At 45.6% G+C, this 19046-nt stretch overlaps 1 protein-coding gene across 3 annotated transcripts in view; it reads right to left on the bottom strand.

Annotated features, from left to right (window-relative positions):
- Positions 1-19046, bottom strand: part of Fhip1a (FHF complex subunit HOOK interacting protein 1A) — a 197448-nt gene that overhangs the window by 41441 nt on the left and 136961 nt on the right. For 2 of the 3 annotated variants that reach the window (XM_055596512.1, XM_055596513.1), the window contains exons 4-5: positions 15612-15770; positions 13030-13116 (exon numbers count right to left, since the gene is read on the bottom strand). In XM_055596512.1, coding sequence (XP_055452487.1) covers positions 13030-13116; positions 15612-15770 — 246 coding nt within the window. The remainder of the gene's footprint in view (positions 1-13029; positions 13117-15611; positions 15771-19046) is intronic. The other variant, XM_055596514.1, reaches the window with a different exon arrangement.

Genomic DNA, 19046 nt, shown 5'->3' on the forward strand with positions numbered 1-19046 from the left:
GAAGAAGAAGAAGAAGAAGAAGAAGAAGAAGAAGAAGAAGAAGAAGACAAAGAAGACAAAGAAGATGAAGATGAAGAAGAGAAAAGCTAATATAAGAAGACAGACTGTGCTGGAGCATTGGATTTGGCTCAAGACTGGTTAGTAACATCTGAGTAAATAAACATGGTCAAGTCAGTTCACCTCTCTGGTCTTCAGTGCCTTTGACTGAACAGTAAGTTACACAGTATCTGGAATAACGCCCCTGCTGAAATTCTGTAAGTGTTCTGTGAGGAGCTGGTAAGAACTTTAAACGAAGACTGCTCTTGGAGCGCCTACACAATGTCTGGTCTGCAGTACTGAGGATGGACCCGGGCATCACACATGCCCAGAAGCGCTGCCCCCAGTGATCCCCAGCCCAGGGCTTACATGGTGCTTGGTGACAGGGTTTCCCATGTTGTCAGGCTGGCTCTGAACTCACTCTGTGGCCAAGGCTAGCCTTGAACTTGCAATCCTCCTACCACAACAATGTCTTAAGAAGCTGGGAGCACAAGTCTGTGCTTTCTGTGAAAAGTTTAAAAACTGAGATCTTATTAATTCATTTCCAGAATACCTTGGCACCAAGCAGCAGGCAAACACAGCCGGTGATGAGGTCGTGAGACACGCAGGTCTGCCCCTCTGCTCCACACTGCTCCTCTAGGAGAAGGAAATCTACCGGACTCAGGAGTCCTGCAGGCCAAGATTCTCACACTCAGAATGAGTCTGACACTTAAACCTACTACACTGTGAATGTCACTCACCCAAAACGCAGCCCACGGTTTCAGGGCGTCTGGGGCTTGGGGATTAGTGGCGGTCAACCTACGGTACGCTAATGCCTTCGCCGTGAATGTAAATGCCACAGAGCTTACTCAGATGGTGCATGCCTTGACAAGCATGTCAATGACAGGCTGCCAGCCAGCCTCACCTCGGCATTTGACAGGAACTTCAGATCCAGTGCAGTAAAGCTCACGGTAAATAAATTCATCCCCAATGTCCATAACAGGCTCCAAGGACTTCAGCCACCGGTGCTTCTCCAGTAATACTGTGAATAATCTTTTTCCCTCGTTCTACAAATTTTGTTCTTCCTTTATGTTTAAAGGAATATCTGTCTTAAACCTGGTTTCCTTTTGGATTTGCTCAAAGAGTTATCTTACTTTGAGTTTCAGTCATCTGCATAAATAATTTTACCCACCTCTTCACTCTCTATTTTAATTTTATTTATTTTGGACAATTTTATTTATACTTGTTAAGCTCATCATTAGACAAAGCGTTACAGGAATGCGGATGCCTGAAAGACTCCACAAGGTTGTCCATGCTGACACCACCATTGACCCTGGGGTCACAAGTGGCTATAACTGATTACTTCACCATTGTTCTGTAAACATGAAACATGAGTGGAGAGCTTCAGGTTTCCAGTCCCTGCACAGTGTACCAAGTCTCAGCTGAGGATGTGCCAGGGGCCTTAGAGGGAGCTGCCTGGACTAAAAGATACTCAATGTGGTAGTTAATTAGCCTGAAAACTCGGTAACAAGACCTTACATATTAATTACAAGATTTTCTTTTTTAAAAAAGAAGCAAATGTTCCCATAGCTTCTATTACCATCATTTCCATATTCCCAGAGGTTCTCCCCAGTAAACATTAATCATTTCTTTATGTTTCACAGTTGGCCTACAAGTAATCGAGAATTCAGAATGGACTGTTAAGTTTTGCTGTGTATTGCTGAAGGGAAGTGTGTGCTTGCATATGGGTCTGGACTTCCGTGTGTGTTGTCTTCCCACACATCAGAAGTGAAAAACAACAGTGACAGCTAAACTCTCCCAGCCCCCTTTTATCACAAAGTCACGCAGTGACTTCTCTTCACAAAGAGAAGCCCACAGTTTGCTCTTCCCACAGCACCACACAGTCTGGCAGGAGTGGCTGACACCTTACCATATTCCGTGAAATAGTGACATCAGTGAGTAGCCATCCCGGTCACATTTGAGAGAAGAGTCATGGTTCTGACACACTGCCCACATACCTAAACAGCCCCACACAGAAGATGTGGAACTCGCTCCATCCTCAGCAGCAGGAGGGGCCGGTCTCAGTCCAACCCAATGCACACAGCAGAGAAGAAAGCATCTCTTCTCAGTAGAAGGAGCCAACCATCTCACATACCGCTGCTAGTGTCCTTAAGAGAAGCAGAAAACTTTGACCTGTTATAGAGACAAGAAGACCTTACCCATTCCAACAACTCATTTCTCAAGTCACTGCCGCCTTGCTGTTTGGCTCTCACCATAATCTTGAGGAGCGATGTATGCTGGGGAGGGTTGGAAATGACAGAACTGTAACTGGGTCTGGAACTGAGTGAAGCCCCTGGTGGTTACGCATAAAACTAAAGCCTGGTGCCTGGGTCACTGTCATCACTGTGAGATACCTAGGAAAGCAGCTGAAGGGAGGAGGGGCTTATTTTAGCTTAGGGCAAGGAAGAGAAGGCAGCAGGAGCTTGGAGCATCTGGCCGCTTCACCTCTCAGCCAGAAGGCAGAGAGCAAGGGGTGCCTGGCGCTCGGCTCCCTCCTCCACAGTCCAGGACCTCAGCCAGGGAGCAGCCAGCAGCCCTCCCCAGGGCAAACGAACAAAATCGAGATCCTCGCCCCTGGGCACGCCCGAAGGCACGGCTAGATGATGCCGGGTCCATCGAGTGGGGGTTAACATCAGCGTGGCACTGTGTCTTCAACGACTGACACAGACTATACAGTGCTGTCGGGCACAGGCCAGTGTTCACCAGGGTTTGTCCCTGGGAGAGCCTGGGTGGTGGGTGGGGTCCAAACTGTCAGGCTTCCACCCTCCGGTCCAATCAGCCCCCAAAGAGGAAACGTTTTCATTCAAGATACCCAACATACTGTTTTTGTCCAAGAACATCTGCTGTTGAGAACCAGAATAAATAGAATAAGCCCAGGACAGATGAATTGATACCATATCTCACAAAACATAGGAGAAGAGAAACCCTAAACTTTTTCCTGAACTAAACGTGCAGTGAAGCAGGAAGTGTACCGTGTAAACCGTGTGGCGGAGTCTCATTTTAGAGCCGTTGGGTCACCTTCATAAACAGCAGGGAGCATGCAGTTCGTGCCCAGTGTCAGCGATGCTGCTAATTACTGCAAACATGGCGTTTGTTCTTCACAAAACCCCAAGGAGCTTTGTGTCATTTTGTGCACACACATGGATAAGGACACTGCCAGTCGGAGCTGATTAAGATAGCCAGGGACCAGACCACAAACCAAGGTCCCCAGACCCATTCGGAGGTTCGTTTTCACATCAATCTACATTGCTTCCACCACTGCGTTGCTCTATTACCCGAAAATAATATCCTGAATGAATGTATTAGATAACACATTTCAGAGATTTCAATTACTAAATCAGGTATGTCTAAGACAAAGCATCCCATTGCCAGGAAACTCTTCTAGGCCACTTGGGTGGCTGGAGAGAGCCGCAGATCTGCCTTGCTGACTGGTTCCTCAGGCCTTTGCCCATGTTGTAGATCACCGACCTGGCACCCTCTGCAACTGGCCCCTCTGTCTGCACAAGCCTATTTGGGGCAGCACAACCGGTCAGCCCTCCCCTCACACTGCCGCTGGTCAGCCCTCCCCTCACACTGCAGCTGCCGCTGGTCAGCCCTCCCCTCACACTGCAGCTGGTCAGCCCTCCCCTCACACTGCAGCTGGTCAGCCCCTCCCCTCACACTGCAGCTGGTCAGCCCTCCCCTCACACTGCAGCTGCCGCTGGTCAGCCCTCCCCTCACACTGCAGCTGGTCAGCCCCTCCCCTCACACTGCAGCTGGTCAGCCCCTCCCCTCACACTGCAGCTGTGCTGTTACTGCAGTTGTCAACTCTGGAATCTAGAGTCACTAGGGCCGCGCTGGGCATCCCTCAGGGATTACCCTGAATATGCTAATTAGCGTGGGAGGGACCACTCCCTGGGCAGGAGACCCTGGGCCGGACAAAGGGGAGCCCGTGCGCTGAACACAGCATGCATTCATCTCTCCACGTTTGGCCTGTGGATGTGATGTGCTCTCACCCTGGAAGTGACAGCCAGAACGAGCACTTCCTCCTTCAGGCTGTTTATGTCAGAGTATTTTGTCACAGCAGCAGGAAAAGAACCCAGCCTCCTTCCTCACGGCTCCTTAGTCGCAGCCCCGGCATCCCTCACGGACGCGATACAGCAACCTGGCCATGTCAGCGGACGCTGCAAGCTGTCCTGCAGGGCTCAGGTACCTACACGTACCGTTTCCCCAGTGTCTAGACAATGACATGGAGACACCGGCCCGGCTGGCTGGCTGGAGCTGGCCCCCAGACAGCAGCAGGGACCTCTTCAGAGAATGAGCTTGAGTCCTTGGCTGGCTGCCGGGGCCGCCTTTGCTCACACTCGCTAGTGCTCTATGGGCCAGTTTGAGCAGCAAGTTCACTCTCAGGACAGAGTCTTCACTCCAGGAAAAGGGGGGAGGAAAGTACAAAAAGAAAAAATTAGATCTTAACATTATTACAGGAAAAGAAGTGAGTAACTAGCATGAATAAGACAATATTCAGGAGCCTTTAGTAACTGGAAGCCAAGGTCACTAACACAGACAACAGGCTTCACATAGCAAATTACTGAAATGTAAAAAATCGCACAATGTAAAAAACAGCAAAATCACCATTCTAAAACTTTTGCTTCCGTTCACTGCAGGGCCAGATCTCATCTGACGACAAAATAACTCAAGGGAAGCCACAGAAGGCAGAGCAGAGAACCACTGAGTCTAAAAGAAAAATCCCAGGCTGCTTCAGGCCACATCCTACCCCGCTGCACGCTTTGAATGCACTGGAGGCGTGCAGAGCTGCTTCTAATTCCATGCTTGGACTCCTGGCTTGCAATTTTGTACTGAAGGCTTTTTTTTTTTTCAGTGAAATTCCACGGCATTATCAGAAACCAGACACAAAATCTCAAAGTGTTTTCCTTCAGCAAGTGGCAGAGACGACAGCAGAAGGACAAAGAGCACAAACGTGCTACACACCCAACAACACACAAGCAGGTGTTCCGGAAGAGCAAGGGGCATGTCCGCCTCCTTCCGCCCTCAGCTCTCTGCTGTCCAGACTGGGAAACGCCTAAGGAGGCAGAGCTGAAAGGCAGCCCTCTGCTCCCTCCTCCTTAGACACAGATCAGTCTGCTCCTCCAGCACGCTCAGCACCCCGCTGAGGCCCATTAATATTTTATAATGATAATAACTTGAAGATGCTATTTCACTGTATAAAAAGTCTTTAGTCACGACTTTCACTGGGCATAGAGGTTCAGAGTATGCTGCGCCAGGAGAGCCAAGCCGGGCTGTGCGGAAGTCGTTGGCCCGCCCACCTACAAAGTATACTCTTGGTGAGTGGGCAGCTCCCAGGTGGCCGTGCCAGCCTCTTGGAGCTCCCACCTTTCCTTTTCAATCACCCAAAACTTCCATCCATCACCTTAAGTCAATAAGCCATGGATTCCCGAGTTTGCCCAACGCAGATCATGAATATGTATGTGTGTGTTTGGAAGGCAAGACTGCAAAGCAAATGAGCTCCACAGTGGCGTATAGGAGAGCAACGCACATGCCCGAAGGCATGTCTGCAATTATTCTGTCCATGTCTATTGTTTCAGCAGAGAAGATGGTGGGACATCAGTTTTTGTTTTGTTTTGTTTTGTTTGTTGTTTTTTTTGGGGGCGGGGGGAGGTATTGTTGTTTTTCTGTGGTAGATCCTTGCTTCTGTTTTCCAAGCACGCTTATAGGAAATGGAAACAGTTAGCTGTTCTTTGGCAAAAGCAAAGGCACAGGCTTTGAGGTCAGCGTTCCCTTGGCTACCCATGGGAGCTGCATGAAGAAAGCTTCCATTGCCGTCACTGCCTACGGTGGCACACACCCTCAGGTCCACAACTCCCTGGAAGAGAGACAGGACCCACAGCAACCTCCACACCAACAGCATCCTAAAGCTGCTTCTGTAAATCCCACGAGCACACCGGGGGTTGCTCGGATAATCCCTCTCTGCCCAGACTCGCTGCCCGCCCTTTCATGACCTGCTAGAGACCAGGGCAGGCTGCAAAGTCAGCTCTGTGTTCCACAGCATGCTGCCTGTTCACCCTCCTCCCACTGGCACAGAACTCCCAAAGCACCCCTGAGCGAGAGTCCAGGCTGCAGACCGTCAGGCAGCATCATTTGCTCGGGTTCTCTGCCCGGGTCCTGGTGCTGCACTTCGGAAAAGCACTACCAGCCCTTTCTCAGCGCCCCTCCTGCTGCTGCTTCAGGACTTCCTTCCACTATTGTCAAATCCAAACATTTGCTACTCACCTAAAATACACAGGACACCCTGCTGCCCTACACAGGGGTTTGCAAACATTTCCAATAAAAACCCAGCTAGTTAAAGTTCTTTTCTGCTGCTGCTGCTGCTGCTGGGCAAAGGACCCAAGGCCTCGCACATCCCAGGCAGGCAACATACCACTCGTTACATCCCTGGCACCAGAAATATTTTAGGCTCTGGGGGTTCACACTGTGACACATATATTTTAGCATTAAAAATATATGGAAAAGCCTGGTTCGGTGGTGCACACCTGTAATCCCAGCACTCAGGGAGACAGAAGCTGGTGATTGCTGTGAGTTCAAGGCCAGCCTGGTCTACAAAGCTAGTCCAGAACAGCCAAGGCTACACAGAGAACCTCTGTCTTGAAATAGATCTTTATCTATGTATATATGTATGTATATGTATACATGTATAGACACATATATACGTATATCTGTGTAAAATGCCTGCCCTCTTTCAAAAGCGTGCACACGGAGCATCGCCCTCACCAAGCTGAAGCATGCTGCTCGGTGACACTCACAGGGCTGACCTTGTGTGTTCAATTGTTAAATTAGCCCTCTCCAGAACTTTTCAAACTGAAAATCTGTACCTAGGAATCTCCCTTTGTTTTGCTCCTGAGAAGCCCCTTTCTATTTTCTGTGTCTGTGAATCTGGCAGTAAGTGTCTTATGTGAGGCAGGCCACGTGTTTTCCTTCAAAGTTCATGCGTGTCATAGTATGTCAGATTTCCTTTCTTTATGAATGGCTGAATAATATTTGTTTGCATTTACCACACTTTGCTTATCCGCTCTTCTCCTGAGAAACACAAACACCACTGTAAATTTGGGGACAGACAAACAAGGCCACTGGCCAAAGTAGGCCCTTCAATTCCAGTTTGCCAGCCCCTGTTCTAGAAGCAAGTAAATTTTAAAAACTGAGCAGATGTACAAAGTTCAGCCCCAAAGATTCACATAGAGCATGTCTTCTTTATGGCACAGTCCAAGCCAAAAGGCCGCCCACCACGCCAGTCACCGAGTTGAACTGATACATGTGTAGTCAGCGCCCAGCAACCTGCAAGACAGCTGGGCCGGGGAAGTCTCTTGGAACTTGCAAACTCCTTTCCTGTCCCACCCTGTTATGAACCACTTACTTTCGAGTATAGCACTGGCCAAATTTCAATTCACTCACAGGAAAGGAATGTGTGGGGCTTAATGCTTAAGCCACAGATTATTTGACTGGTGTTTTGCCTGTCAAAATACCCCAAGTGTCCATGTGAGTGTACTAAAAAACCCTGGAGCTCTTGGGCACACAACTTAGGAAACACCAATCCAAGCCTATCCAGGACAGAGGGCAGGCAGGGCCCAACCCAACATTAGAGATATGGCACTCAGCAATGACAGACCAACATAGATCCTGGGAGTTAAAAAACTCTAGAAAAGCAAGAAACCTAGACCCTCCCAAGTTACAGACAGTAGGAAGTGTGGGCCTTAAGTTGGCCTGGCCCCAGAAAACAAAGGAGGAGATGCACCAGCCAAGGAAAGCTTGAGTGCAGGCAGGCCTGGGAGGGCTCAGCACACAAGGGAGCCTGACACGAAGGGAAGCAGAAGGGTTATGTACGTAAAGGGGCTTGTACTGAATCCACTGGAGTGTGAGAAAATGGAGAGAAAAGCTGCAGCAGTGAGCCATGCCAGTGAGAACTAACCCTGGTCAAGATGGATGGAGATGAACACCTAAAGTGACATTATTAGGAAAAGAAATAAAAACAGATTCAAGAATTAAAAAAAAAGATTGGTCCATATTTGGGGAGTGTACTAGCACAGTGCAGAGAATATTCAAGCCTGCTGGGAAAGGCTGTCTTAGTCACAAGATATTCAGAGAAGTTGAGCTGGCCTGGAAATAAGGAAAGGCATGCTGTGTGGCACAGGAGACAATTTCCTGAACAGAACACCAACAGCAGAGGCTCTAAGATCAACAATCAATAAATGGGACCTCATGAAACTGAATAGCTCCTGTAAAGCAAAGGACACTGTCATTAGAACAAAATGACAGCCTACAGATTGGGAAAGGATCTTCACCAACCCTTTATCTGACAGAGGGCTAATATCCAGACTATATAAAGAACTTACGACGTTAAACACACCAAACCAAGTATTCCAGTTTAAAAAATGGGGTACAGAGCTAAACAGACAATTCTCAATAGAGGAATATCAAATGGCAGAGAAACACTTAAAGAAATGTTCAACCTCCTGAGTCATCAGGTAGATTCAAATCAAAACAACCCTGAGGCTAAGATAAAAAACTCAAGTGACAACATATGCTGGACAGGATATGAAGAAAGGGGAACTCTCTTCCATTGGAATGTAAACTTGTACAACCACTTTGGAAATCAATCTGGTGCTTTCTCAGATGATTAGGAATAGTGCTACCTCAAGATCCAGCTATACCACTCCTAGGCATATATCCAAAAGATGCTCAAGTATACAACAAGGACATTTGCTCAACCATGTTCGTAGCAGCTTTATTTGTAATAGCCAGAAGCTGGAAAGAACCCAGATATCCCTCAATTGAGGAATGGATACAGAAATTGTGGTACATTTACACAATGGAATACTAGTCAGCAATTAAAAACAAGGAAATCATGAAATTTGTAGGCAAATGATGGGAACTAGAAAAGATCATCCTGAGTGAGGTATCCCAGAAGCAGATATACACACATGGTATATACTCACTTATAAGTGGTTATTAGACATAATTGGTTATTAGACATATAATATAGGATAATCATACTAAAATCTGTACACCTAAAGAAACTAATCAATAAGTAGGACCCTGGGTAAAATGATCAATCCTCATGATCAATCCTCAGAAAGGCAAATGAGGTGAACATCAGAAGAGGAAAAAAACAGGGAACAGGACAGGAGCCTACCACAGAGGAACTCTGAAAGACTCTACCCAGCAGGGTATCAAAGCAGATGCTATGATTCACAGCCAAAATTTGGGCAGAGCGCAGGGAATCTTATGGAAGAAGGAGAAGATAGAAAGACCTGGAGGGAACAGGAGTTGCACAAGGAGAGAGAAAAAAGAAAGAAAGAAGGAAAGAAAAGAAAATCTGGGCTCAGGGGTTTTTTCTGAGACTGATACTCCAACCAAGGCCCACTCATGGAGATAACCTAGAACCCCTGCACAGATGTAGCCCATGACAGCTCAGTGTCCAAGTGGGTTTCCTAGTAATGGGAACAGGGACTGTCTCTGCCATGAACTGATTGGCCTGCTCTTTGATCACCTACCTCTAATGGGGGAGCAGCCTTACCAGGCCACAGAGGAAGACAATGCAGCCACTTCTGATGAGACCTGCTAAACTAAGATCAGGTGGAAAGGAAGGAGGACCTCCCCTATCAGTGGGCTGGGGGAGGGGCATGGGAGGAGAAAAAGGAGGGAGTATGAAATAGGGAGGGGATGAGGAAGGGGACTACAGTTGGGATACAAAGTAAATAAATGAATAAAAAAAATAAATAACTTTTTTAAAAGGCATGTTAATGTACTGGGCTGTTATAGTCCACATTTAAAGGGGACGGAACAAGTGGCTAAAAGCTCAGACCCACCGGACTTCTGTGCAGAGCTGCTTGGTGCTCTCAGGAGCCCATCAGCAGAGGGCCAGTTCTGGGGACAAGCCTGAATTCAAGGGGGACAAGTCAGTGTGGTAGACAGGTGTGAAGAGAGCAGCGAGAGTTTAAGTTTGGGCTAACTCAGTCCAGGGAGTGGGAAGCCTTGGAGCTAGAGAGTAAAGAGATTCTCTTTTTCAGGGGCGGGGGGGGGAGGGATGAGGCAGGGACTAACTTGAAAATTAGGTTGAGCTGAAACTCACTATATATCTCAGAATGGCCTTGAACTCATGTGCAATCCTCCTGCCTCAGCATCCTCAGGGATGACAGGTCAGTACCACCATGCCTAGACTCCTGCTTTCTTCTGTTCTCCTCCCCATCTCTCAGAACATCTAAGGATGCTTTCTAATCGGGCACTAAGACACAGAAACGTCACCCTCCGAAACTGCTTTCCACCCTTGGCTCCCTTCACAGCATGACCTGAGGACCACACGCTCCTCCTGGGACCCTGACACAACATGGCTGACAGCCATGGGGCAAATATTCACATCCTAAACATTTCTTCTGATAAGATAGTAGAACCATGCTGCGCTCTGGCGACCTGAGGCCTTGCTCACCTTCAGAGGATGAAATAGGAGTAGAAAGACACATGTCACTTCCAGATAAAAGCTACACGTCCTTCCCTTTGCCACTGTGACAGCTGGTGTAAGCTCCAGGGTCACGGTTTTGTCAGCCTGATCCCCAAGCGCTTCCTCCTTTGCTCCCTGAAATAAAACCCCTTCTTGTTTAATTCTTCCTCAGCTTCTACTTCTCCAAGAATTCAGGCTAGTACAACTCACCAATGAGTGTTCAGCTTTGAAATATCTGCTTGGACAAATGAACCAAATAGATACAAGAGAAGTAGCTCTCACTGCTGACTAGGTACCATTTAATCTGAAGGAAAAAAAAACAAAAAACAAAAAACAGCCAGTTTGGAATGCCTTCCTGCCCATCAACAGCTGAATTTAATTGCTCACTCCATCTATCATGTCACTTTCTTTAATATGACATTTGCAAAAGCATGATTTCAACCTATCCTTAAAACTCACCCTTTCCAAAAATGTCCAAAGGAGGCTTCCCATTTCTAATTCCAAACCCTGGAGACTATACGTATTTGGGAATTGAAAACTTTTAGAAGAATGATGTATGTATCATTTAAAATGATGTATTATATATAAATGATGTATTATCATATAAAATCCTCAGGAGGTCCCTGTTAGCACCCTAAATCAGGTATACTATTTTCTCCATAGAACATATAAATATTAACACAAGTAGGTTAAAATCAACAACATTGCGATGGTTCGGCACTGTCTGGAAGGGGCCCACTTCCAGTGCTCTGCTGGAGCTTTCAGAGGCATTCCGTCGTGTGCTGTTTTCCTGGTGGCTGGCTGGTTGGTTTGGTTCTCCATACTTCTCAAGTCTAAGGATATGTCCCTACTCAGCAGTGGGCATTCCCGGAGAACAATACACACAGGAGCCCTACCCTCAGAAAGCAGGCTTAGCTCTGTGGATTCAGATGTTGAACACGCCCAGCTCATGGCTGACCCCTCACCCATCCCTAAGGGCTCTGAAGAAGCGAGGCAGAGTGGTCTTCACAACAGCTCTGTGAGTCTGAGCTCATCCTGTCACAGAGCTCACTGCTAAGCTGAGATCATAGCAAGATGCTCTGCTGGACCAGGCCACAGTCCACAGGTGCCAGCAAAGCGCTACACTCCCGGAAAGTCCAGAGTTTTCACCATAAAGAAACGATAAATGTTTGAAACATAAATATGTCTAACTAGATGTCAACATTCCATTAACATATACATGCATCAAAACATCATTTGATGCCCCATTGATATGCAAAAAGAATTTCTATCAACATTTAAAACCCTGAAGTATATTAATAATAACCACAAGCTGGTGTGAAAATGTAATAATGGTAAGCAGCATGACTTGGTGTCAGTGAGCCGGTGAGGGAAAACTTGGGGGCAGCGGAGAAGAAAGACTATGCGAGGGAGCATATAATGGTTACAAAGGCTTTCAGAAGTACCACTTTCCGAAAGTTCTCCCCCAAACGGACTCAGAGGCCTCCAAAGCCAAAGTCTCCCCGTCCCGACAGCAGAGTGCTGGCTAACAGAGGGATAACACAGAAACCGGGAAGGCACGTGCTCACCACGCTACGTCCTGCATTTCCCCAGACAGCCCTAATTCCACAGACTGGCCTGTCTGTAAAACACTAGAGTGCCGCGAGGAAATCCCGCATCAGACCATGCACAGGTTGTTTCAAAACGTGTGCACCAAGCTCAAAGGGCACTAAACACAAACACAAGCAGCTCCACCGAGCCTGGCTGCGCTGAGCCAGACATCGCATCCACAGACAGCAACCTTCAGCATTGCTAGAATCCAGGGGTTTGACTTCATAAAACAAGAACAAATAAAGCGTAATTTAAACGTAAAGAGGGGCATTTCACCCAAACCACACTGTGAATTAATTCTTGTGTCTCTCCCAATCAGGGGAAAAGACTCCTTAAAATTAGAATTCTAGGGCTGTGGGTATCTCATAATAACTCACACTGGAAAAGGTATCAGTCGATTTATTAAATAGCAAACGAGAGTCATAAGGAATTCAGAGTGGTACTAATGAGAAGCCAGCCTTTGATGGGACCTTAGCATGACTCCACTTTAATTTCTGCTGTCACAAAATTGTTGTACTAGACAATCTTGCTATGTTAAGGAGATGGCAAAGCTGGGCACCTGGGCTACCTCTGCCTGCCCCACACCCGCAGCTGTGAGCACGCTCTGTAGTCTTGCTAACAAAACATTTACAGCACCTCCACCCATGACCTGAAGTTGACCCCAGAGGCAGAGACCACACGTCACCTCTCCTATAGACTGTCCGACCTCACTTTCATGACAGCAAACAGACACTTCCAACTTACACCATGGCTATTTTGAAGACCCACTTTAAGACTACTAAGAGCTTTGGATGGAACGAGGAGAAAAGCAAGGCTATAAAAGCTTACGCTGTGCTTACTTTCCTCAGTTTCCCTGGTGGCCTTTGCCAGTCACTGACCTTATGGAGGGCAGGAGCCAATACAGGAACCAAAAATCCATTGTAAATGTAGCTGACGAGCTGAGTGCGGATCAAGGGGTGAGCCACCTGGGACAGAAGCAGATGGCAGAGTTTACTTGCTATGGTGACAGTTCTGTGTGCATCTTACACTCAAAAGGAACCCCAAATTTGGGTCATGTTTCAGTTGTTAAATAAAACTGCAGACCAGATAAGGATGTGACTTTTAAAAAAATAACTATTACAGTGTAAATAGCTAAAATTATATTTCCAAATATAGAAAAATGTTAATTTTAAAGCCGACTTGAAAAAGACAGACAATGACTAGACTGAATTCGCATAAATATTTCTAAGTTAAAATGAACCAATTTTAAAGTATAATCTCTGCTCCTTGACTCCCTCTGCACTGCACATCTACCGCGACCACCTTTCTTAAAGAGTGTAACTATAGGAAAGAATATTAAATACATTCATTTTGCTAATAGAAGATGCATTTGAAGATGCTTTTCCTGATATTTATATTAAGGAAGAAAGGATCTGTTAAATGTAAAAAGTGGACAGCTTGTCAACAGCAGAGAACATTGCTGGTGGTACTGCACTTCCCAAATTTGATTTCCAAAATAGAGACAACATGGACAAACCTTCTCTAATATTTTTTAATAAGTAACCCTTTCAAGGGGTTCCCTAGCCCCAAACCCCTAATTTTCTGTTTTTTCGCTATTCTTCTTTTCTTCTTCTTCTTCTTCTTCTTCTTATTATTATTATTATTAATTACAACTTATTCACTTTGTATCCCAGCTGTAGTCCCCTCCCTCAGCTCCTCCCCATCCCACCCTCCCTCTGTCTTCTCCCCCTATGCTCTTTCCCTAGTCCACTGACAGAAGAGGACCTCCTTCCCTTCCATCTGGCCCTAGCCTATCAGGTCTCATTGGCATTGCCTGGATCCTCTTTCTCTGTGTCCTAGTAAGGCCACCTCATAGGGCAGGGGATGGGGGAAGGGGTGATCAAAGAGCAGGCAACTGAGTTCAGAGACAGGGCCTGCTCCCCTTGCTAGGAAACCCACATGGAGACTGAGCTGCCCATGGGCTACTTCTGAGCAGGAGGTCTAGGTCCTTTCCATGCATGGTCCTTGGTTGATTCATCATTCTCTGCAGGGGCTCTGAGCCCAGATTATTTGCTCTGTTGGTCTCCTTGTGGAGCTCCTGTCCCCTCCAGGGCTTTCTATCTCCCCCTTCTTTCATAATATTCCCTGCACTCTGCCCAAAGTTTGGCTGTGAGTCTTAGCATCTGCTTTGATACCCTGCTGGGTAGAGTCTTTCAGAGGCCCTCTGTGGTAGGCTACTGTCCTGTTCCCTGTCTTCTCATACTTCTGATGTCTATCCTAATTATGTTTTAAAATAATGGCCCTTAATTTCAAATAAATATATAATTTTCCTGTTCCTCAGTATGTCCATTAGCTTTACTTCTCTTGAAAGAGAGAGAGAGAGAGAGAGAGAGAGCACCAGAGAGAGTCAATCAAACATAAAGTAAAAAGCAACTCATAGCGAAGTAAGGCTAGCTGCTTAAATTACTGACAGTCTCTCTCAGTACATCTGAGGAAGAGCTAATAGCGGTTCCATCATTTTTATTTCCATACATTTCTGCAGAGAATGTTGATAGACTATAATATTAAAAGGAAAATAATTTAAAATGTAATTCATTTATCTTAAGTACAAATAAAACTTCCTTTGACTTAGCAATAAAAATGAGATGGGAACTAAAGTAATTTACTTTCATTTTCCTCCAGAAGCTGTTTCTTTATTTGGTAGATAAACAGATTATAACTAACATTTTTCACCCTAAAAAATCACCATAAAACAAACCTGATTTCTTAATAAATCCAATATTAAGGCAATATTTATGCTACATAGAATAAATTTTTGATGAAAACTTGGTACACCCTTAAACATATATAAAATTGGATTTTTATTGAAAACAGTAACAAGAAATCCGAAGGTAAAAATCTAATCAAAAAGCCAGATATACAAGAGTTCAGTGGCTGTTTTTTCCCCTAAAGCGAGCCAATTTCAAAGCAAATTTAATTTGTGTAGCTAAGAAGATTGTTAAGTTCTTCCAAATTCAATTGGGATAACAATATTCTTTATGTAGTGTGCACCATTAAGCAAAATAAAGTGTTTCCCTGTGTAAGCTCCCAGGAAGACCTTGAAGTGAAAGTGTTATAATTTGGAGTACTTAAGCAGCCTAAAAATATCTATTTAATGAGCCAGCCCCTGAACTTATTTTTGATGGGTAAGTGGATAATCAAAACAGAATAACACTTTTTATAGAGAAAATAAAATCTTTTCATTTGTTCTCAATTGAAACTTTTCAGAAGCCCACCAAACATTTTCACTCATTTGAGGATGTCTATTGGGATTCAAGGAAAGCCTCATTATCCCATAAGTGCTTCTCAGAATCAACAGTGGGTGAACCTCTGAAGAAACCTGAATAAGGAAGGCTGCTGCACATGCTAATCCCAGCGAGACCGGAGCTGTGAGTGGATGCCGGCCCATGCTGGCCCATGGACGGCTCATGCTTGGCAGTACCTGGATGACGGCGTTACAGAACTCCAGAGAGTTCATGAACTGGACAAGGGATGGCAGCAGCAGCCAGTCGTCCTTCAGGAGGCACTGCCACTCCTCGCCTCTGTCCTCCAGCTTCGTGGGCAGGGAAGAGTAGAGGCCGCTGAGTCCAGTTGCAAGTACCTGCAATCAGAAACAAGAAGCAAAACAGTCTTGCCTGAAGCTCACGCTCTACACCCAACACTGTCCTGGGATACCTGCTACTGGTCCAAAGACCAGACTCTGAATACCAAAATTAATAATGCAACAAGGTAGCAGCCAGCTGGGCCGGGCTCAACAGGTAGATAGGACAGGCAGGCTACCCCAGCAGACAAGGCAAAACCAGAGCCACTTAGCTGTCAGCCGAGAGGTTGATGAGGGTGACTCATCTGTTATGTCAGGCACCAGGAGGAGTTGGGAGCCCAGCAAGTGCGAAGGCAAAACACAAAGATGAATGAAATATGGGCTCTATAACCAGGAAGTTCAGGGAAGGGACAAACTTAAGAAACACAGTACAGTACAGCTTGGTGTGTGCCATCACAAATACTCTAGCCTATGGGAGGCAGCCTTGGATGGAGGTGGTCCAGGAGAGGAGGCTGTACAAGTGGAGACTCTTAAATAGTTTTACGAGAAAGATTCCTTGCGTGTTAAGGGTCCTTCCTGACTGATACTTACTAGCAAGTTTACATGTTAGGAAATTGTTAGTCGTTTTTATAAAACTGTGTTTGTTTCTCAGTTTCTCTCTTAACCCAACTATCACGTAAATAACTGAGATTCTTTTATATTTGTTTAATAACAAGCTTCACAACACAAGAACTGAGCAGTTATTACTCTCTTCTTAACCCTCTCAGCTAATTTGGCTTCCTTCCAGCATGTATCCCAGAGATACTTGCAGACTGAAGCTTTGCTTGCTGAGCTTTCTCTCTCTCCTTGTCCTTCCTGAACATCTTCCTGTGGCTGAATCCCCTATTCCTCCTCTCACTCCTCCTCCCCTGGCTGGCAGGAAGTCTAGCCCTATTCCTTTCCCTGCCCATCAATAGGCTGTAAGCTGCTTTATTGGCATATCAGGGGACAATTGGGGAGCAGTGTTTACACAGTATTGAGACAGGAGATTCTCAGAACAAGGATTGTGATCAGATATGGAGGAAGGGTACAGAAATCAGCATTTGAATTACACAATAACCTTATACCTACAGGAAATACTTTCATGAATACCATTTTCTTTAACCATCATAAACAGTATAGCAGGAAGAAAGAACTGGGGGGTGGGGTGCTGAATAGAGACCACTGAGATATGGTGAGTCTACACTGAAGTATCAGTGGCATCTCACATGTGAAATGGGTGAGGATGGCCTAACCAAGACATATGATTTTAAGTCAAACATGGGATCTACTTTCCCTAGTTCTTAAAACTATGCTGACAGCATCTGGGCCTGGCAAAGTGAGGTTAAGAACTTCAAATTGTCAAGTTCTCCAACTTAGTAATTAAGAACAAATGCTTTAAAAGAGAAGTGTGGAAAAAATTGCACTTCATATTAAGCGCTTACAGGATAGAAGATTTGAGAGGCAGTAAATTTCACAGGGCCAGGGGCTTCCCAGTTCGCAAGAGAAGCTAGTTCTGCAGCATCTCAGACATCCTGACTCAGAAAATGTGTAGAAGGGCACAGATTGCACAGACACGTCAGCTACAGAGCCAGCAAGATGGCTCAGAGGTGCGCATGCCTGATGCCTGACACCTGAGTTTTATTTCTGGACCAACATGGTGGAGGGAGAAAACTGTCCTGAATGTTGTTCTCTGACCTCCACACCACACCATGGCATGCCCACACATACACACTCACAGACATACACAAAATTAATTAAGTTATTAAAATAGAAAAAAGTGAGCTATAAAAGACGCCATTCTAGCATAGATTCTGAAGTTACTCAAATGAATGGAAACATTCAAGAAAGTATTCTGAGTCAGGACTAGAAAAGAAATAGTGACAACCTTCTTTTATCTCCCAGTCCATCAAGAAGCAAACAAGGAATTACAATAGTGTTAGAAACATTCAAAATATGCAGTAGGAAATTTAGGATACTGATAAAAAAAAAAATTCTTCACTCAGACTTGAGGGTAGGGAGCAAAAAATAGGAATTGGTCTCAGAAGTACTGTCCAGGCTGGTGAGGAGCAAATGGGAGTTAGCTAGAAAATTAGTGGTGGAAGGGAAAACATGTAGAGAATTTTTAATTCAGAACATGGCTGCTCTGTCAAGAGATCACATCTAAAGACCTTCAAGGTCTGTGTGATCTGGCTAAAATACAGATATGCCTTTAAACCCAGGGGACAGAAGTAAGCAAATCTCTGAATTCAAGGCCAGTGTGGTATAGAGCAAGTTTCTGATAAAGAAAAGCTTAGGTCTAACTGTGAAGGCAAAGTTGGTTTGTAGAAGAAAGTACCCGTGTTTGAAAGTGATGTCTAATCGAGTGGCAGAAACAGTGATGAATCAGAGAAAGATTTGACAGAACAGGATATGCCCAACTCTCATGAAAAGAGAAAGGAAACGGAAGGTACTTGAGGGAGCATGATAGAGAATAAGAGAGATGAGGCAGTTTTAGAGAGAGAAATTGAACAAAGAACAAGCTAGACACAACTGAAAACAGAATGAGCTAGAGAATGAGAAGGAACCAGAAGATTAGAGCCAAAGTTAGTATGAGATCAAGAGAGCAATTCAGCCAGAAGCTGAGAGAAGCCAGTTTGAATCAGTCAGCTTGGAGAAGCCAGTTTGAACCAGGACAGCTGAGTTGAACCAGCCAGTCAGAGTTCAGAAAGAGCTAGAAAGAGTGAGCTTATTCTGGTGAATAACTATCAGAGGCTAAAGCATTCTAGGCTTATGTTATACTGTAAGGAGGCTAGAAGGCTCCAGGACTAGGCCTAGATTAGCAGACAGAGGCAGCAAGCCCCTAAGACAACAATTATGCCAGGCCAATAAAAGTTACTCTTACAAAAATATTTCAAGCAGAGGAAAAGCCTGCGCAAGAGCTGAAAGGAGAAAGAAGAGACAGTATCCTCCAGGGCTGAGAAGCTGAGCACTGTCAGAGCAGAAAGGACTGACCACAGCAAAAGAGGTAACTAGGAGCCACATCCATGGGGTTCTGCAGCCCTACACAAACAACTGAGCTGCCTATCTAGAGAGCCCCATAGAGAGCTGCATGGGTGCAGTGCACAGGAGAGCCCTGGGCTAGAGGTGGCTATCTAGAGCCATCCGTGTGGATGCAGCACTTGAATACACCAAGAGGAGGCGGAAAGAAAGACCGTGAAAAGGAAGACAGGGTGACATGGGACACAGAGACAGCAATGTTAAATGTTAAATTTTCCACAGACCTCCTGTTGCTACCTCTCCTTTCTCCTTGCCCCCTCTTGGTGAGACAGCTACCTC

This window comes from Psammomys obesus, unplaced genomic scaffold (assembly GCF_907164565.1).
Source record: "Psammomys obesus unplaced genomic scaffold, mPsaObe1.curated_primary_1811, whole genome shotgun sequence".
NCBI classification, from domain to species: domain Eukaryota; kingdom Metazoa; phylum Chordata; class Mammalia; order Rodentia; family Muridae; genus Psammomys; species Psammomys obesus.